The 20,318-nt window shown below is 49.9% G+C and overlaps 1 protein-coding gene across 6 annotated transcripts in view; it reads left to right on the forward strand.

The window, feature by feature from the left end:
* PIEZO1 (piezo type mechanosensitive ion channel component 1 (Er blood group)) overlaps positions 1–20,318 on the forward strand; it is a 56,862-nt gene that overhangs the window by 21,473 nt on the left and 15,071 nt on the right. For all 6 annotated transcript variants that reach the window (XM_087877060.1, XM_087877059.1, XM_087877056.1 and 3 more), the window contains exons 3-29: positions 3,258–3,380; positions 4,981–5,023; positions 5,296–5,458; positions 6,860–7,034; positions 8,007–8,220; positions 8,487–8,658; positions 8,781–8,864; positions 9,218–9,296; positions 9,432–9,535; positions 9,783–10,043; positions 10,889–11,000; positions 11,496–11,674; positions 12,060–12,208; positions 12,531–12,686; positions 12,857–12,939; positions 13,300–13,463; positions 14,015–14,191; positions 14,447–14,572; positions 14,718–14,918; positions 15,231–15,435; positions 16,122–16,226; positions 16,911–17,064; positions 17,351–17,594; positions 17,771–17,867; positions 18,607–18,775; positions 19,211–19,300; positions 19,849–19,937. In XM_087877060.1, coding sequence (XP_087733186.1) covers positions 6,989–7,034; positions 8,007–8,220; positions 8,487–8,658; positions 8,781–8,864; positions 9,218–9,296; positions 9,432–9,535; positions 9,783–10,043; positions 10,889–11,000; positions 11,496–11,674; positions 12,060–12,208; positions 12,531–12,686; positions 12,857–12,939; positions 13,300–13,463; positions 14,015–14,191; positions 14,447–14,572; positions 14,718–14,918; positions 15,231–15,435; positions 16,122–16,226; positions 16,911–17,064; positions 17,351–17,594; positions 17,771–17,867; positions 18,607–18,775; positions 19,211–19,300; positions 19,849–19,937 — 3,460 coding nt within the window. In that variant the 5' untranslated portion in view covers positions 3,258–3,380; positions 4,981–5,023; positions 5,296–5,458; positions 6,860–6,988. The remainder of the gene's footprint in view (positions 1–3,257; positions 3,381–4,980; positions 5,024–5,295; positions 5,459–6,859; positions 7,035–8,006; positions 8,221–8,486; positions 8,659–8,780; positions 8,865–9,217; positions 9,297–9,431; positions 9,536–9,782; positions 10,044–10,888; positions 11,001–11,495; positions 11,675–12,059; positions 12,209–12,530; positions 12,687–12,856; positions 12,940–13,299; positions 13,464–14,014; positions 14,192–14,446; positions 14,573–14,717; positions 14,919–15,230; positions 15,436–16,121; positions 16,227–16,910; positions 17,065–17,350; positions 17,595–17,770; positions 17,868–18,606; positions 18,776–19,210; positions 19,301–19,848; positions 19,938–20,318) is intronic.

Below are 20,318 nucleotides of genomic sequence, written 5' to 3' on the forward strand. Positions count from 1 at the left end.
CTAAGAATACAAAAAGAACCCTGTTAAAAGTATTTGTGCTTTAAATGCTTACATTTTCCTCTTCTGTTACTTTTTAAAGTTTTCAGCTAGGTAAATTAAGACAAAAATACTTTTAGAAGAGACACAGATCATATGCTAACCATGGATTCTCCGGCTGTGTCTAATGATGAAATCAGATTGGGTTAGAGCGAGTGGCAGATGGAACCACAACAAATCACAAATGCGTGAAGCCAAACTTCATAAATCCAGCGAAGGCCTTCAGTGATGCTCTTCAAATGTTGTACAATCTTTTCCCTCCCAGATTGCTGGGACTCAGCTGCAAAGAGGCTGGAAAAGCTGATTTGGGAAGCCTGTGAACTTTCGTCCTTGTCAAGCCCCTTTCAGGTGGTCCTCGATTTACGACCACGATTGAGGCCAACATTTAAGTTGCTAAGTGAGACATTTGTTAAATGAGTTTTGTCCCGTTTTACGACCTTTCTTGACACAGCTGTTAAGGGAATCTACGCAGTTGTTAAGTTAGCAATACGGTTATGAAGTGAATCTGGCTTCTCCATGGACTTGGCTTGTCAGAAGGTCACAAAATACATAACCTCAGGACTTTGCAACCGTCATAAGTATGAGTCAGTTGCCAAGCATCCGAATTTTGATCACATGACCATGGGGATGCGGCAATGGCCCTAAGTGAAAAAAATCACATCAGTTTTTTCAGTGCTATTGTAACTTTTAATGGCCACTAAATGAACAGTTTTAAGTTGAAAACTACCGTATTTTTTGGACTATAAGACACACCTAGCTTTTGGGGAGGAAAACGAGGGGAAAAAAAATCTCTGCCTCCCAGCATCTTTCTGGTATTTATCTGGCCTGTTTGCCGCCGACCGTTCGCCGCGGCCCATTCAGTGCGGCCTGTTCGGCAAGGCCCATTGACCCCCACCTGTTCGCTGCCTCCGCCCCTTCGCCAGCACGGCCCTTTCGGCCCTTTCTAGAACAGCTGATCGGCGCCGTACCAACCCCCCTTCCCCCGCTGCAATATTCAGAGTATAAGATGCACAGACATTTCCACCCACTTTTTTGGGGAAGGGGAAGTGCATCTTATATTCCGAAAAATACGGTATCTCTATAGCCTTCTGTTCTTTGCTCTCACTCTTTCCTCCCCCCCCACCCCTGCAAATATATTTAGGAATATGGAGGGGGGCAAAATGAAGCCTTCTTCCTTGTTGGCTCTCCTGCCTGTTCCTTTCCAGCCGTCTCTTCTGAGATGGGGTGGGGACTTGTTAGTTTACATTATAAATCTGCTTTACCTTCCGCACTTCCATAGCTGCCTGCTGTGAGATGATGGAGCCCAGCCAAGAAGGAATCATTAACCCAAATAATGAACCTGAAGGGTTGGGTAGGTGATTGTCAGGCTGAATAGCTGGAAGGAAGGAGGTGGTGAGGGGCAGGAAGGGGCTGGGGAAATGGCCTTTCTTTGCAACCCAGAGCCGTGGAGCCAAAGAGGAAATAACACATTGGTTAGAAGGAATTATGGGGAGAATAGGGATTAAGATCCAGCCTAGGTGCACACCCACATATTTGGGGATTGGTCCCTATAGTCAGCATTACCCGCTCTGACTGGCAGCATCTTCCAGGGTTTTTAACTAAATTAAATGTCGATGCCGGAAACTCAACCTGCCCAACCAGTAAAGGAGGGTTTGTCCTCGGGAAAATGCCATGACAACAAAGATTTCTCTTATCAGGTTGGCTGCCTTTTTTTTTTTAAATTGCCCCATGAGGCTCACCATTGTTCAGCGTTGAGTCAACACCGACAAGTACAGAAAAGAGTTACAGAGCGGAGGACACAACTTTCATCAGACACAACTTTCTATTAAGTGTGTGCTGTTGTGTGACACTGCTGTCCCAGCCACAGAACAGTCGGGGGTGACCTCGTCTCCTGACGTATTAACTCAAGGACGTAACTCGGAGAAGAGCCTCCGCCTTGGCCCCTTCCTGAAAAGTGTAGAATCAGAACTCCTTGTAAATGTGAATGGAGGGATTTCAAGTTGGAGCTTGTCTTTTACTCCTGGAGATTAAGCCATGCTGGCATCAGCTTCTGCCCATCGAAGGCAATGTTTCTTGAAAAGCTGGCCCTGGTTCAAAAGTTCTGCTTTGCTTGTGTGTGCATGTGCTCACACTCCTTCAAGACAGCTTTGATTCCTGGGAACTGTCTAGACAAGTCCCTGCACTGTTGTGAGTAACAGGTTCGGAAGCAGATTGCCTCGCCTTCTTCCTGGGCTGAGACACAATAACCTAGCTGGCTTTGAACCTAAGGTAGGACTGGAACTCAGGGCTTCCTGGTTTCTAGCTGGGTGCCTTTAACTGTGACACCAACCTGGCTCTGCGCCACCACTCAGCAGGCCATCAATTTTAAGGTGATCCAGGATTCTGGTTTTGCTGATGCCTGTTCTATCCACATGTCTACTACAAAATAAATCGTACTGTTTAATGAGACTTATTCTCAATAGAGTACAGGTGTAATATTAGGTAATGGCAAAGCAGAGGTACACAACAGCTGCACATTTGTGTGGTCTGTAAATGTCAATGTTGAATTATGTAAATGAAGCAATAATTTAGCAATTATATATTCCACAACTAACCCACACTCCTTGCTTCTCCAAGCACGTGGCACTGAAGAAGCCATCTGAAAATGAAAAACCAGATTTAGAGAACCCCCATAACCCATCAAGCCTGAGCAACAGAGAGTCTCTCCCATTGCTGGCAATCCAGTCCTAAGATTTCCACCCATACCAGTTAGGTGCAAAGCTGAGTAAGGGCTGCCTGTTGCAGAGCAATAGTCAGAAGGTTCAGCTATTGCTCCAATGTTTTCCCCAAACTAGCTGCGGTTCTTCACGTTGCAGTGAAACTTGGGTCTCAATGTTGTTGGTCTTTGGCGCTTGTGAGCCACTACAAGTGTAGCCAAGAGTTAGGATGATGCACAACTGGAGGTTCTTTGGAGCTTTTAGTTCATTCTTATCCTGTGGACAGGAGCCAATTTAGGTAATTTTGGGGCAAGGGGCTGAGGACGTTCACAGCTGTGGTGAGGAAGCTGGTCCAGTTCAGGACTCCTCTCATAGGTGACCTTAACCAAGCTACTTTTAACTCCTCTTAACCTCAGCTACATCTGGAACAGGGGCATAGTTGTCAGCTCTGTTGGTAAGACCCACAAACAGTAGCCAAAGGTGAATAAGAGGTGCTACACAAGGCTCCCATTTGGCATTCTGCAGGTCACACTGGACGCCTCCTTCGAGCGATCTTGGGAACCAGCATCCTTTTCCTTCTCGCTCATTTGGTCTTCCAAATATGCCTTTACACTGTGCCCGGCTTGGACCAGCTCCTCGGAAGAAACTGTGAGTACCATGTTTGACAGAATCTTGATTCAGAGAGAAATGGCAAGCAGAGCAAAAGACAGTTGTAGTAAAAATGTAGAATAATGGACTGGGGATTCAGTGCTTGACAGAATATTGAGCAGAAAAAGGGTGGGGGGCAGGAGAGGGGATTCTTAATTCTTCCCATATATCGGTTTTCTTCCAATCTTTTTTTTTCCCCCACTCCACCTTCTCCCAAATGGCTGTTTCCAGCACTCGTCCAAAGACCAGGGTGTTTGTACTCCTGCAGTCCTCAAGCGTGTGTTTAATCCTGCCCAGGGAAAGGGCCAACCGAGGTGGCTAGAGATTAGCATTGACCTTTGAGAATATAAATATTGACCTGAAGCTGTAACAGAGAGCTTGGAAAGCTGGACTGTGAGCCCAGATGTGGCTGGATTGAAAGGTCTGGGACCTGGTCCTCTTTGGAGATCTCTCCTTACCACGGGATCTGCTGAGGGGGGGGGGAGAGCCTCCTTTCTCACTTCACACGCTGGTGTCTGAACTCCTCCCCCCCGCCCCCGCCCCCCAAAAAACCCTGGAAATGTTGCTGTGGTTTCCTCCTGAAATTCCCCATCCAGGTGGAAAATTCTGAACCTTCTCAAGTTTGCCATTACTGGTCTCCAGAAATGGGGCTTCCTTGTTCCAGCTAAAGCCTGTGTTTGAAACATGCTTCAAAATTCAAAATATTCCCAAAACATAAAGTTGGTTTCTTAGTGATGAGAAATGTTATGTTATGATTTTCCCCTCTTGCTTTCCCTGCAACTTTCCATACATGGAACAAATTCCTTTATCTGCAGGGGATCTATATAAACTGTTCCCCCTCCCCTTTGACAGGGGAGCTTAACCCACAGCTCCGCATTACCATGTTTGGAAGCGTGTTGGTGGGTTAGTTGCTTTGGGTCCTTTCACGGCCACACAAATGTCGCAGAAGCAACAGGTTCAGCAGCCACTGGTGGGCCTTCCTCCTAGGTGTTTGTGGTGACCAATTCAGTGTAATTTTACTTCAGACCTTCCTAAGTTGCTCCACTTGATTTCGATGGGCGCAGAATCCCATCAGCCAAAGCCAGAGGTCCTAGTGAGGTGGGAGAAATGTACGGTGGTGACTCCAGAGGTCGGCCGGGGGTCCTCAGCCAGATGCCCTGTTGAAGGAGCTACATCTGACCTACCGTAGTAACAGAGATGCATTTTAAGCTAGAGCCAAAATGAGAATATAATCAGAATTTATTGTCAACTGATTAAAAGTTTTTTTTTTTTTTAAAGAGCTCTACTAATAGATTTGGAACACCTGAGATAGCTTTCAGTCTCTGCTACTATTCAGGAATCCTCAACTCTGGGTTTTGGAGCAAAAATAGATGTGTGGAGCTTTGGATCCCCAGAAAAGGGATCTTTTATCTTAAACCTTCAGTTCTATCTCTTGACTGTGGAAGCAGCCCAAGGTTGGATCCAATTCATCTTGCCTAAGGACGATAGAAACTGGATCCTCAATGGATTCATTTGCTGCCAATTGGATGTGCTTGAATTGCATTTGAGGTCAGAGCTGGTAGTTGATTCAGTCTCTTTTTTATTCTCCTTGTCTTCCCAGGCAGCACATGGGAAACTCTGGCTCAGCACATTGGGGTCACCAGGTAAGGGCGAAAAGGATGGGGAGAGCTGCTGTTTCAAAGATGTCCACCATGTTCTCAGGGAGGGGCATTTTAGAGCTCCCCGTTACGCTCATCCTTATGATTATCACCCCTTGGGCAGCTGGGGGGCAGGATTTGCCTTCTGGTTCATTATTTGCTTTAGGGCTGCCCAACCCATAGGCTGGCTCAGCTGCTGCAGATGACTCTGTTGGAAGACACTGTTCTGTCCCTCTCTCTCCTCCTCCCTCCCTCCCTCCCTCCCTCCCTCCCTCTAGGCTGGACCTAAACGACATCCCCAATTCGGTGCGCTTGGCAGCCCCCGATCTGGGCATCCTGCTGGTCTCTGCCATCTGCCTTGGCATTTGCAGCCGCTTGCAGCCAGCAAGGGAGGTCATCACCTGGAGCCCTCCGTCTGAATCCCCCCTCCCCCAAGAACAGGTGAGCTTGGCGTGGATCGGCTGGCCCTCAGTTCTCCAAGCTCCCTCTCTTCTCTGCTGAAGCAACTTTTCCCCAGTCTGGGCTCATCCCAGCAGGCTGGACTACAACTGTCATCGTCCCCAGCCCCCCAACATATTGGCTGGGAGCAGGAGCAGGAGCCAGTTCTCCTGTCGTGCCAGCTCCATGAGTGGGTCCAGGCAGAGGAAGGCCCACCCTCGGTTTTTTTACGGCTTCTCCCTGTGTTCTGGGGCCATTTGCCCTTCTGATCTACAGCTCTGCCCAAGTGGAACTGGGCCAGCCTTAGAATCTGTACTTAAAATTTCTACTTTTTTCCCTTCTTCCCCCAAATCCTCTCTGCTGCCTGTAAAAGCTTGCAATAAAACAGGATCAAGAGTATAAAAACCCAGCTGGGTGCATGTCCTCCTATGCAGGAAGGGAAAAATGTGGGCCTCCATTCCGCCCTTCCTGATGTTTGCAGAATTCCTCCACGTGCCTCTCCTATTTCCCCTCCCTGCTGGGGGGCGAAGAGAGGTTGCCAGCCATAATGGCTGGTTCCCCCAGAAAGAGGGGGGAATTTCTCTGCTCAGGACCCGTTTGGCACCGTGGGCTGGCCTTGGAGCCAGGGGGTCAAGGAGGCAGAGCCACAGAACAACTTTGCAGGGCAGGAACCGACACCCTGCAAAAACCGCACTGGGGCCGGGAATCTGAGCCAGGCAGAGGAGCCAAAACAGGCCGCTCTGTGTGGAATGAACTTGGCAAAGCACTTGTGGGAGATAAACAGGGCCAGGTGTTGGCCAGGGGGAGGGAGGGGCCTTGTCCATCGGAGAGCACCAGCTGGACATCCCTCCCCCCCCTTTGGACTGTCAAATCATCCAGATTGGCAACAGCAGCTTAAACTGGCCGTGCCTTGATTTATAAACTGGGAGGGGCCCCAGTCCCTTCAATGCCGGGGGCTTCGGTTTTTCTACAGTGGCCTTATTCTGTTTTTTAAACTCTGCCTCTGGTAATGAAAATTTACCACCTTTTTAAAAATAATAATAATAATAATAATAATAATAATAATAATAATAATAATAATAATAATAAAGGAAGCCCATATTGAAGGGAAGAGGAGGGCGCTTCCATTCTGCAGCTCAGGCTTCCACGTTTGCCCCCAGATGGAGACCCTCCCCCTTTCGACTGAGGATTGAGCGTTTCGTTAGAGCTTTGTCCTTCCTCCACAGTCTATGAATTTCTCAGAGACCTGATCAGCTTTTCCAGAATTCTGCCGGGTTACATTAAGCTCCCCCCACAAGCAGCAAGTTGGTTTCTCCCTGCTCCCAAAAGACCCCCTTCTCAAAAGAGCGTGTGAGTCTCTCGTAGGCGTTGAGTGGCCTCTTGTGACTTTTCCCTCCCCTTCAGGAAGAAGCAGCCATCGATGAGGGCCACTCAAAGCCACCCCACAGAAGGACTGACGCTCCGGCCCCAGGCTCGCCAAGGCGGCGGGCACAGTTGGCTGCTCGGCTCCGGGTAAAGGCTCACGGGCTCTTGATGGCCGTTGGAAAGATCTTGGCTGTTGTGTTAATTGCGCTGGCAGGTAGGTGTTGAGGATTCTGCGGAGAGGGGATGACCCAGTTGTGTATTTCAAAAGAAGCTCCTACCCTGAACATCTGCACCTAGTTTTAGGGCTGCTTCTTAACAGCTAGAAGTGGAGTAGACATTCTGTCCAATGCAATGCATTCAAGAATATTGACCAGCCCCATTGAAGAACCCAACCCAGGTCTCTTGCCTTGTTAATTAGAAGCTTCTCTTTTACAACTTTTTAAATGGAGCCCTAACAACAAAGGCAGAACTCCTTGCTAGACCCAACCTATCCCAGGTCAGTAGGAAGCAATCCTCCAGAACAGGAAACTCCCAATTACCCAGGGAAAGGACCCAAAGGAGACCGAAGCCCTTCTGCTCTAGAGAGAAAGCCGCTACCAGAAAGGAAGAGGCGACTTCTGGGGTGCTACTTGACCGCCAGTGATCTCTAAGCCATCTCTGGGTAGGAGTGGTAGGGTTGTTGCCCAGCCCATCGGGAAGGACGCAGCTGGGGAACCTGGGACCACAGAAATGTGTGATGGCTCCATGGATGTTCAGCTCTTGGTGAGGAGAGTTCATCAGGACTCGGCAGGAGCAAAGAGAGCCTTGCTTTGTTTTTGACGCATCCGGAACATGGAGCAGAATCACTTTTCTGGCAGGGCTGATGGGACCTCTTAAGGTTTTCCAGTCTTCTCCTGACATTAGTATGGAGGGTTAACTCTGGATTTGTGACTCCAAATTCCTCCTAAGAACATAAGGTTTGGATTGGCTGTGAGAGAGAAGCCGCCTGAAGTGCCTATGCCAGCCACTCAGAGCCTGGAAGCTCTCGGCCACCCCGAAACCTTAGAGAACTACCAATAAGAACATGGCAGTTGGATCAAAGTTTCTTGCCTTAAAATAAAAGGTTCCAGTCCTCATGCTCTCTTCCTTGGCAAAGTCCATTAGGCCCAGTAGCCTCTAAATCTCAGCCTTCTCCTCTGCCTTCCAGGGATCACCTTGCCCTCGGCCTTCTCCAGTGTCTACTACCTGCTGTTTGTGGGCCTCATGACCTGGTGGGCCTGCCACTTCTCCACCAGCCACCTGGCCTTCAATGCTTTGTGCATCATGGTGGACGTCTTTGCTGGGGGCCACCTCATTTGCCTGTATGGCTACCAGACGCCCTTCATGCAGAAAATCCTTCCACCCACTGGCCTCTGGGCACGGTAAGTGGGGAGTCCTCTCCCTTGCTCTGCAAGGATACAGCCTCTGGTGGCCTGACACCAGAGGTGGATTCCCAGGATTTTGTTCCCGTTGGAAGACTTCCTTGCTGGTGGGGTGATACTGCAGAGTTTGCACCTGTTATTCTTTAAACATCTTTCTTAAAATTGGGTGACGGGAGGAAAGAGTGGTTGGAGAGCGACAAGATGACTTTCGGGGATTGTATCTGCAACCAGGGTCTGAATGCTGCTTTCCTCAATCTCTCCCGTAGATTATTTGGGTTGAAGGCCATTATCCTCCCCGTAGACTGCAACCAGCCCAACAAGCTGCTGCTGGACGTCAACCACCCCTGGCCCGTCTATGCCAATCCAGGCATCCTCTTGCTGCTCTATTATGTTTTGGCTACCTTGGTGAAGCTCCGAAGGCTGCGCTCCTCTGAACAGGTGAGTGTCTCTGTGTGACTTTCGGTACCTTGGCTACAAGAATGTCAGGGAACGAGGAGCATCAACACACTGGAAATACCTCCCTCCTCTCTCTCTTCCCTTTTAAACCATTAAAAAAACAGAGAGATTCCGAGTCTTCAACCTCAGAGCTTCTGGAGCTGGAAAACCGGTCAAGGGACAAAGACCACCTGCCTGAAGATGCCAAGGTGAGGCGAGGGTGTGGCTTTGGCTCCAGGTGCCAAGTCGGGTCAGGGAGGAGAGAGGCTGCGGGGTTGGGCCTACTTCAGCACCAGCAAGGAAGCAGCTGGCACAAAGAGCAGGCTGGGTCCCAAGAAGCAGCAGAAGACGGTGGAGAGGTCTGTGACCTCTTAGGCTGAAGGTCCCGATCACGGCAGAGCCCCCTTCAAAAGGGAGTCCAGCCAGGACTGGCAGACGGCTCCTTCCAGATGTGTCTCCTGATGCTTCCAGGCTCAGAAATGCCCATTGGAATGTAGCCGAGCTTGGGCTGCTTTGGGGTTTTCTCTGAGCCCTGATCCTTCACTTTGTACAACGCTTGCAGCCGATGCTGGTCCAGGACCCTGAAGCTTCTGGGACAGAGGACCTCCCCGTGCATGAAATTGTGGGAACCGATCACTCAGGTGAAGCATTGTATTACCGCGACAAGGAGGCCGCAGCAAGACTCCCCTGCGGTTGCTCTCCCTGCCCTTAAATCGGGAGTTTGGAGGGTGTGGGGGCGGTCTGGACTCTGCTCTAAAAGAATCCCCCCTCTGCAGCCCTCCGGAAACAGAAACGTCCCCAGGAGAAGATGCAGCTGCTTCATTCCTTGGGCCACGTTGTCATGAAGCAGAGCTACGTTTGCGCCCTCATTGCCATGATGGTGAGCAAGTGGGGAATCCCGGGGGGGGGGAGCAGCAGACGGTGTCATGGAAACAAAAGAAAAGCCCTGGCAGCAAATATTTAATCTTTTTGAAGGGAGGGACACCATCCCCAATCCCAGTGGTCTGAGGCGGGCCAGCCGTGGCCACTCACCTTCTTGACAAAACACCTCATTCTGGTCTAGTATAGTTGTGCACCTATAAAAAGAGAAGCACCTCCCAGCCTGCTCACTCTGGGGTTCTTTCCAGGTGTGGAGCATCACCTACCACAGCTGGCTGACCTTCGTGCTGTTGCTCTGGGCGTGCCTCATCTGGATGGTGCGCAACAGACACCACTTGGCCATGCTCTGCTCACCCTTCATCCTTCTCTACGGCATCGCTCTGTGCAGCCTGCAGTATGTCTGGGGGATGGACCTGGAGCCCGAGCTGCCCACCAAGGTTGGCTTCATGCCCCTGGAGCAGCTGGGGCTGGTGCGGCCTCCGTACCCCTGCCTGGACCTGGGGGCTAAGGTAGGATCAACCCCTGAGCCCGGTTCGACCTACGTGGATGTCAGCATTGGTTTCGATTCTTCTTTTACTGCCGTATTGGTTTTTCTTCCTCCTGTCTCTTTCTTTCTTTCTTTCTTTCTTTCTTTCTTTCTTTCTTTCTTTCTTTCTTTCTTTCTTTCTTTCTTTCTTTCTTTCTTTCTCAGCTGATTCTTTGCTAGAAGGTGGGGCTCCAAAGCAGCTCTGTCTGCTGTCTGGGGGATCGTGCACCCTCGGCACAAAGTTGTGATGTTCACCAGTGTTTCTTAACCTCAGCAACTTTAAGTTGTTGACTTTCTTCAACTGCTATAGAATTCCCCAGCCAGCGTGCTTTAAGACACGGGGACTTCAATGCTCGAATTCCCCAGCCCGAAAGTTGCTGGTGTGCATGACTAAAAATGACACCCAGTTTCATGACAAAGTACAAGAATTAAGGATGCTGGCTTTCTCTACGTGCACTTTCTTTTTTAAAAAATATTTTTTTATTGGGGAGTTTTTTTATGGGAGGAAAGGCAGTGCAATTTTAAAAAAAGAAAAAAGTATGAAAAGGTGATAAGTACACAAATTTTAATATTGTATTATTTTTCAGTCCAGGCTGGCAAATAATTTTGATTTCAGGGACCCTTAGGACGGACTTGGGGGGGGGTGTCTTCCAGGAGTCCTCGGACTGCACTTTGAGAAACACTACTTGGGGGGAAACGTAGCTCTTTCAACTTTTTAAGTTTTAACTTGCAGCCCTTCCTGCCTCCTGAGGCCTGGCCCACTTCTTTTGGTCCAGGGCTTGGCCCAGATGCTCTGACCTCCCTTTCTCCACTGCTTCTGCCCCACAGCTCCTTTATACCTTGACCTTTTGGCTTCTGGTGCGACAATTTGTGAAGGAGAAGCTGCTGAAAAAGAAACCTCTTTCTTCCCCCCTGATGGAAGTGACGGTTATCGAGGCAGGTGAGTTCCGAGGCTCTGAAAACGGGGCTGAGAAGCAGATCCACTAAAGAATAATACATATTTTAACTTTTAAAAACCTGACCTTAGTGGGACTTAAAGCCCCTCCCCATCCATTTTACCTGCTAAATGGATATCCTGCTGTATTTTTGCATTTGGGGGTGTTTTATTGGTGACTTCTTGGCAACCCAATATTTGGAAAGAATTCTGTCCAGATGATTTCCAAACCTTGTCTTAACTTGCCCTGGAGGGCAGGAATGGTCTTCAGGACTACGCCAACCTAACTTCAGGAGGTGTGCAAGCCAACATTTGTGGAATAAGCTGCAATGGCCTGGGTTCCCAAAACTCACTAAGCCTAAACTCAGTGCATCACTTTCCAGTTGGGCCTGATGAGTCAGCTGGGCTACAGCCCTTTCAGTTTGAATGAGGGTTGAGTTCTGCACTGGGATCCAGTTCATTCTGAATCCCACTTTTCTGTTCCCCTCTTCTTTGCTGCAGAACCAGACCCCAAGCATGATGTCCTGGAAGTCCTGGGCAACTATGTGAAGGGCTTCTACGCCAAATTCTGGATCTTAGTCTGTGCGGGCATGTTCATTGTGGTCAGCTTTGCTGGACGGCTGGTGGTCTACAAAATTGTCTACATGTTCCTCTTCCTCCTGTTCCTCACCCTCTTCCAGGTGACTAGTTGGCCTTGGAGCAGAGCAATGCTGGGATTTTTAGAGATTAAGGGACTGAAAAGGACAAGGGTGCAATGAAGGAGAAGAAAACTGATTTGTCCCTAGTGTTCCCAGTCATTGTGGCTTTCAAGCCAGACTGGTCCATCTATTAGCCTTCTGGGAATTGGGGAAGAGGAGAATTTTCCCCAAGCACTTCTACCTTAACTCTGAAACAGAAGTCCTGCAATGTGAACAAAGTCCATTCATCAGATGGGGTAGCCATCTTCGTACCGGTTCTAAGATACCTCTTGGGTCTCCTGAACAAGTACAATACATTGGAGTGGATGAAATATACCACCATGTGAAAACGACGCTTCTCTTTATCTGCCCTCAACGTCTTCTGCAGGTTTACTACGATCTCTGGCGGAAACTCCTGAAGCCCTTCTGGTGGTTTGTGGTTGCTTACACCATGCTGGTCCTTATAGCTGTTTACACCTTCCAGTTCGAGGACTTCCCCATGTACTGGAGGAACTTCACCCATTTGACCGATGAACAGTGAGTGGAGTCACAGCTTTGCAGCCCCAAGCCCTATGGATCTGTGGATGAGGGCTCCTTACCTGGTCTGGGATCTTCTAAGTCAGTGGATAGGTTGAGATAGATCTCTTGTTGGTTTCAAGGAGATCAAAACGCTCTCCTCTTCCCAGGTAGACCGTTGAGACGCTCAGTTCAACTTAAGAGAGTTGAATGAATTGAATGCTTTCAAATTGATTTGTCAGTTCAGTAGATGATTGCACATGGGTCAGGTCCTGTCTGATCAAAATCAGCTCAGTTTGACCTAAAGACTCAGAAGATCCTTCCTTCCTTCCTCTTTATCCAGACTGGGTGACCTTGGCTTGGAGCAGTTCAGTGTCTCAGAGCTCTTCTCCAGCATCTTCATCCCAGGCTTCTTCCTGCTGGCCTGCATCCTTCAGCTCCACTACTTCCACCGACCATTCATGCGCATCACCGATCTGGAGCGTGTCATCTCACCAGGGTATGTCCGTTGCTTTCAGGTGGGGAGGTCCTGGCTTCCTGAGCCAGCTTTTAACGAATGTGCTGGTTGGAAGAGAAGGAAGGAAGTCTTGGCCACTGCCCAAATCTTGTCATTCCAGTCCCAAAGAGGCTTGCGACTCTGAGTCCTGCTGGTGTTCTTCTTGATTTTAGGAAGGGAGAGATTAGTGGAAGCCAGGAGCTGCTCCAGGCTGAAAACCCTGAGCCAAATGACGATGTTGATGTCTCTTCTGAAGGTAAGGGGAGAAAGCTGAAGAAGAAGGCCTGCTTGAATAACTCTCCATTAAAAGAAAAATCAGTTGATGTTCAACACATTGTTTTCCTGGAGGGTGAACCTTCTGGAGAGAGCCTCTTCCTCCTGTTCCTCACCCCCTTCCAGGTGATTAGTTCCATCTCCACCATCCAGGAAGAGAACTAAACTTGCTGAACATAAACTGATTTCCCTTCAAATGGAGAGTTATTTCATTTCAAGCGGGCTCTATCTTTCATTGGAGTCGTTGGGGAGGGCAAAGCCTTCTAAAGAACCAGACTTGATGGAGTCTAAATATTCCCAACTCTGCCTCCTCCTCCTCCTCCTCCTCCTCCGTCTCCCACAGACGGTGTGCCCAGCAAGTGGGGCCTGGTGCTGCAGCGTCTCTCGGTGTTGGGGAGGAGCTTCTCAGACATCCTCAGCTGCATCCAGGTCTTTGTCCTGCGCCTGCTGGAGCTGCACATTTTGAAGTTGGTGGCTCTGTACATCATATGGGTTGCTTTGCAGGAGGTGAGCCCTAAAACAATGACTGAACCCGGGAGGGAAGCTGCTGACGGCCGAGGGTGGGGCTTGATTTAGGCAAGGAGTCCCCCGGGTATCAAACCATTTGGCCTTTAAAGTGGCAGCTCAGGAAGCCACACGTGCCTGTAAGATAGAGGAGAGGCAGCCTGAAAAGTGGTTCCTCCCAGGAATTTAACACCTGCAGTATTTTATGCATCAGGGAATCTCCAAGCCATCTCCACACTAAACATGTTTTGGTCATTGAGGTGAGATAGCAAGGAAAGGCGAAGGATCTGCTTTGGCCCACAGAGGTGGTAACTGGTTGTAGGCAAAGGTATGGGCCATGCGGGGCCCCAAATCACCTTTGAGGCTGCAAGAGTCTTACCTGGACACATCCTTCAGCACCAGGATAACCTTCCCAGCCCTTTTCTGCCCTGTGAGGGACTCTGTTTTTTAAAATTAAAGGACTCAACTCATCAGAACGCCTGTCTGCTGGCCTCCCCTGCACAACCCAGAGTTCCAGCTGCTGTGTGCATCCTCTCGTCCTCTCCCTTCCCCAGGTGTCGGTGATGAACTTGCTGCTGGTGGTGCTGTGGGCCTTTGCGGTGCCCTACAGCCGCTTCTGCCACATGGCCTCCTGCCTCTCCACCATCTGGGCCTGCATCATCATCGTCTGCAAGATGCTGTACCAGTTGAAGATCGTCAACCCACAAGACTACGACAAAAACTGCAGCTTGGTAAACGCGCCCCCCCCCCACCTTAGACCCAGAAATGGGGGGAGAGGGAAGTGCCTCAGGATGTATGCATGGGAAACAGTTCCAGAAATAGAGAGGGAAGGGGAAAAAATAGTGGTCACCAGGCAAATGCTGGCTGATGATCAGATCAAGAGTTTATACTCTATCCTAATCTCCCGGGAAGAATTGTGAATGCTGTTGACGGCATAACATCTTCCGATGTGTTGCATTACAGTATAATTCCTTTTTTCCCTCTAGCCTCTGCTCAATGCGACCAACCTCCAGCCAGAGGAGATTGGCAATTCTACCCTCTACCAAGGTCCTGTTGACCCAGCCAATTGGTTTGGTATTCGCAAGGGATACCCCAGCCTGGGTTACATCCAGGTGCGTAGCAGCTGTTCTCTCTTAGCAGGTCCCTCCAGCCCTGAAGGAAGTTGGAGCCCAACATATCTGGAAGGGAATCTATTTGATACTAAGGCAAGGTGGTCTCTCTTTCCTGTCCTTGGCTTATCTTCCTCTTCCTCTTCAGAACCATCTGCAGGTTCTAGTCCTGCTGGTTTTTGAGGCGGTGGTGTATCGATGCCAGGAATACTATCGCAAGAAACACCAGCTGGTGCCTCCACTCACCCAGACCGTCTTTGAAGATGCAACACGCCAGAGCCTAGATCAAGGCTTGCTAAACTGCATCAAGTACTTCATCAACTACTTCTTCTACAAGTTTGGCCTTGAGGTGAGCTGGACTCTGCTGGCTGGACTGAAGAGAAGATGCTACCTAAGTTGCACACAATGAAGAAGTAAAAGTTTGGCCAGTATGATAAGACACCAGGAGTGTCGGGAGCAAAAATATCAAGGCATATGAAAAAGGGGTGCAGCTTTTGCAGTAACGAATAAAAGATATTTGTTATTTGGCCAAAGCTTCTTAAGTCTTGGAACAATCCTTGATGTCAGAGCAGAGATTTCTCGTTCATCTCCCAAGATGTCACCAGACCAAAGTTTTCCAATGCATCCTCTTCCTTGACTTCTTTCCCTTCTCTTTCCTCAGATTTGCTTTCTAGTGACCGTGAACGTGATTGGCCAGCGCATGAACTTCATGGTGATCTTCCATGGATGCTGGTTGGTTGTCATCCTGACCCGGAGGCGTCGTCAGGCCATTGCCAAGCTCTGGTCCAAGTACTGTCTCTTCCTGGCTCTCTTCTTCATCTTCCAGTACCTTCTCTGTGTTGGGATTCCTCCAGTTCTCTGCACTGGTGAGACTCCAACCTAGGGAGCCAGCCAAGTATTGCTGCAGTCTTCCTTTCCAAGTAGAACCAGTGCTTGGCGTCCTTTCTGCTCCTCCTCCATCCCCATTGATGGAGGTCATTACAAGTTGCTTCTGTAAAACGCACAGAAAGCCAAGTGCAACTACATCCCAAGTGCCTCGTGTCACGAGGGCATCGTTTAACCAGAAAAAAGATCATCCCAAACATCCAGTGGGCAGTTCTCTCCTGAGAAAGGCTTGCAATATCTGGGAATTTTAAGCTAGGAAAGAGCTGACTTAGGGACACTAGAAATTGACCAAATTCTGCATATTGGAGAGATGTAGACACAGGAAGCGTTTTCTCCTCCTTGAGCAGAACGTGGGAAGTGAGAGAGCCAGGACAGACAGTGGGAGCGGTTCTTGGTTAAATTATTGGCTCTCCTGGGCCAAGATGCAGTGATGGTGATCAATTAGGCTTTAAGTGAGAATTGTAAAACTCCCTGGAGGGGAAGATTATCACTTGCTGCTGATGAAAGACACACTGTCAGCACAGTGCTTGTCTGTTCACACTCTCTTCCTTTTAAAAAGGAAAAGCTTTGGAGAGGGGAGGTCTTGAAATGTGACAGGGAGGCCTGCAGGGCTCCAGAACCAGGTGCTTTTCCCAAGATGCCATGTTTCCTCTTCTTACCTGTCTAGATTATCCCTGGAGGTGGAGCCCCAACCTTCCCATTACCTCCGTTCTCATCAAATGGATGTACTTCCCCGACTTCTTCATGAAACCCAATTCGATCAATCTCATGAGTGAGTATCTGGAAACAGCCCTGCTGGGTTGGAAAATCTGGTGGAAGAGAATTGCTTTAAAAAAAAAATATTAAAGAAATTTACATACCTGTCCAATTCACTCACAATGACTCCAGGAGGCTTATAGGAATAAATCCTCAAACCCAATACCCCACCCCCACCCACATGGCTGTTCTTACACTATGTAGTCATTAGTGGCAAGATAAGTCACAGAGTGTCCCAATTTGGAAGTGAATTTGGAAAGGGTGTAATATTTTGCCACTTGATTGGAGTCATTAAAACCTTCCTCTTTGATCCATTGAGCCTCAGCCTGAATTCAGGAGTGAGCCAAATTCAGCACCAGGGAGAGCTCCTGAGAGGAAGGTTGAAGCCCTTGTGAATCTTGCCCCTTGCCCCAGTGACAGTTGGGCATCTAGGACAGTAGCCCTTAAAGATGTCCTTCAGTTCTTAAATATAGTCTGTGATTCTCTCTCTCTCTCACACTCACACACACACACACACACACACACACACACACACACACACAGACCAAAATTGGGCCACATCCCTTGAGATGGGAGGTGACTCGCTAGTGGGCTCTTCCTCCTCTCCAGAAGGGGAGGCATTTCTGCTTCCCACAGCCACCTCTGCTTTCCCGTATCTTTTGGTGTGATGGGCATTAAAAATAATCATTGCTTCCCACAGGTGACTTCCTCTTGCTCCTCTGCGCATCTCAGCAGTGGAAAGTTTTTGTCAATGAGAAAACGGAAGAATGGGTGCAATTGGCTGGTGACAACCGGGAGATGCTGGAGCCCCTGCAGGGGCAGCCAAACCCTGTGCCCAATTTTGTCAATTGCAGGTGAGAGCAGAACAGTCCCCTACCCGGGCTACTATTAGCCATGTTTTGCCCCTGGGTGGCGTTTCCTGGCTCACTTCATGGTAACGAGGATGATTTGTCCTAGTTAAGGATAAGAAAGGGTGTTTGAACCAGCACTGCATTTAGATCCCTTACAACTGGGATTAAATCAACTGAGATCCACCAAAGATTCAGTGACTTTCGTGGGATTCTTGATTCGATTCCGCTAGACTCCTCCTCTTCTTCTTCTTCTTCTCAGTTTTTCCTTTCCCTTTTTCCCGCTTGCCAGGTCCTACCTAGACATTGTCAAGGTGTGTGTCTTCCGCTACCTCTTCTGGTTGGTCTTGGTCGTTGTCTTCATCGCTGGGGCCAATCGCATCAGCATCTTCGGCCTGGGCTACCTGATGGCCTGCTTCTACCTGCTGCTCTTTGGCACCGCCATGTTGCGCTGGTCCCTGCGTGCCCGCCTGATCCTGTGGGACTGCCTGATTCTCTACAACGTGACGGTGATCATTGCCAAGAATATGCTCTCGGTAAGGCTCAGGTTCCCTGCAAACCCTTCCGTCTCTCAGACTAAAGATGTCAAGTCCGAGTCATTCGTTTCAAAACGGTGGATCCAGATTTTTTCTGTATACAAAATACGGGTCTTTGGTCTGAATGCAGACAACCCCTTGTGGGTGGGGAGTGACTCCCTTCCTGTTTCTGCCAGCTCCTCTCCTGCGTCTTCGTCCAGCAAATGCAGAACAACTTCTGTTGGGTCATTCAGCTCTTCAGCCTGGCCTGCACCGTCAAGGGTTACTATGACCGTGAGTATCTTCTGTTGGCACCCAAGCAGCCGGGAGGGGACGCAAGAGCTTCCTTTCCCCAGTTCTGGTGGTGGGTCTGGAGTCTGGAAAAACAGCAGGAACAGAAGGGTCCCATAGCTGTGCTGTTTCTCCACTGAGGATTCACGACGTCTTCACAGCTACACCCAACTGTCACTGAAGCGACCAAAGTCCTGTCCGGTTCCTGTTGCTTTGACCCAGGGATAGTTGGGGGACTCCAGAAGTTGCTCGTAGACTTAAAAAGACTTGAGAGAAAGGCCAAGACGGAACTCGCTTTGGGCAGGTTGGATGAGATTCAACCAACTACATTTAGCCAAACATGATTAGGTTTACTTTGGCTCCATATTCTATAGATAGCCTTTTTGGCATGTTTACCCAAGGTTATCATTTAATGTGTTGCATAAACAACACCTGAAACCTGACCTTTCATTGCGGCTCCTGTTACTTCCAGTCAGTTTGAGCGGATGGGTGTCCTCAATCACAAGCAGATAGATTTGAAAGAAAAGAGGCATTTTGCCCCAGATGACCCTTGTCACCTGCTGAGCTTGACCAGAGGTGTCCATTTGAGTGGAACACAGAGAGAGAAACTCCTCTCCTCTGGGGGCTGGGAATGTGGGAGAGCCCAGAGTCCCCACTGAGGGAAGGCAGCTGGGGGGACAATCCGGGGCCCCCTCCTGCTCTGCTCCCCGTCTGAGCCCCTCCCTCCTCCCTTCTTTGCCAGCCAAGGATGTGGACAAGAGCCAGGACTGCGCGCTGCCTGTGGAGGAAGCCGGCATCATCTGGGACAGCATCTGCTTCATCTTCCTGCTCCTCCAGCGCAGAGTCTTCCTCAGCTGCTACTTCCTGCACGTCTGGGCCGACCTCAAGGCCTCAGCCCTGCAGGCCTCCAGGTGGGCGGGTAGGGGCTGGGGCGAAGGGCCGCTGGAGAAGGAGGCGTCTGTCAGGCAGTGCTGAGCTTTGCTCATCCGGAGATGCAGAGTGTAAAATCCACTTTCCAGCAAAAAAAGAAACACCCATAAAAAACAATGGGATTACTTAATAGCCACGGTGTTCACTTAATGACCGCCACAAAAAAGATTGTAACATTGGGAGTGGTCACCTGTTGACCCACTTCATGACTGTCATGACTGACAAACATAATTGCAGGCTCGATTACAGTCGTAGGTCAAGGACTATATTCTATATTGTCATCCTGCACGCAGATTGGGGTGAACGGGGGGCCCTGGTTGCTGAGGCCTCTGGCCCGTTTATGTGCCTGGAAGTCAGGAACGTGGCTCTGCAGGGCTCTTCCTGACATTCATGGATCCTGGTTTGTGTCTCTGCAGGGGCTTCGCCCTCTTCAAAGCCAGGATGATCAAGCAGATGACCGCCCACCACCAGGCTGAAAAGAAATCCTTGGTCCAACTTAAGCGGCAGTGAGTTTCATGGGAGGGGAAGGAGAGGAAGACGCCCAGCCAGGAGGGGGCCCAGGAGTTTATCCAGCTTTCAGGGCTGGGGTGGGAGATGCCCTTCTCTGGAGCGAGAAGTGGATTTCGTTTTTGTTGATTTGACCCCCCACACCGGCCCTCCTGGGACTTGAGATGGAGATGGATTCCAGGGGGAATCAAGGATCTCTGAAGGATCTGCAGATGGGAATCAGGGCTGTGGGGGGCTCAAAGCCCCTGAGGGTGCTCAGAGGTGAAGCTTCTGCCCTGGTGGATGGACTTCCCAGGACCAAGCTGGGTCCTTCAGGCAGGGCTGAGAAAATGCCAGGAGGAGGCTGCCAGTCCAGCCTTGGCAGGGTGGGGCAGGGAGATGCCTAAGCATTGGGGAGGGAGGGTCTTGCAGGACTGAGCCACCGACTTTGGCTTCTGGGACCCAGAGAACTTACTTGAGGTGCAGGCAAAAGAGGATCCAGGATGGATGATGGCATGGGGAGATGAAAGCTCTGTGTCACTGCCCAGCTCCTGCCCTCTGCCCACAGGATGCAACGGATTCGAGCCAAGCAGGAGAAGTATCACCAGGGACAGCTGGCCAGAGACTCGGAAGAGGCCACGGAGGCAGCCACGCCAGGTGTGAAGGGAGTTTCAGGGCCGGGCTGGGGAGCATTTCTGGAAAACCTCTAGGAAGTCCATGGCTTGGCATTGCCCAAGGGCAGCAGATCTCCTGCAGTGGCCTGTTCCACAGTACAGTTTCACTGGTGGACACCCACATCACATCGATGTCAAGCCATTGTTCCGGGCAGCAGATTTTACAAAAGCAGCCATTCTCCTCACGGGAGACGCCGGGAAGTGTGACTTTAGATGCCATTTGGACCCATGGAAGACTGAGGGGGGAGGATGTGGGTCTTCCTTTATCCTTGCAAGTCCCACCTGCCCCCCCCTCCTAGGATTTGGGTTCTCCCTGCCTGCAACCACCACGTAGCCTTTGATTACACCCTGCTTGGTCTCCATG

The sequence above is a fragment of the Pantherophis guttatus genome, chromosome 11, assembly GCF_059756535.1.
Source record: "Pantherophis guttatus breed Tessera chromosome 11, ASM5975653v1, whole genome shotgun sequence".
Classification (NCBI taxonomy): Eukaryota; Metazoa; Chordata; class Lepidosauria; order Squamata; family Colubridae; genus Pantherophis; species Pantherophis guttatus.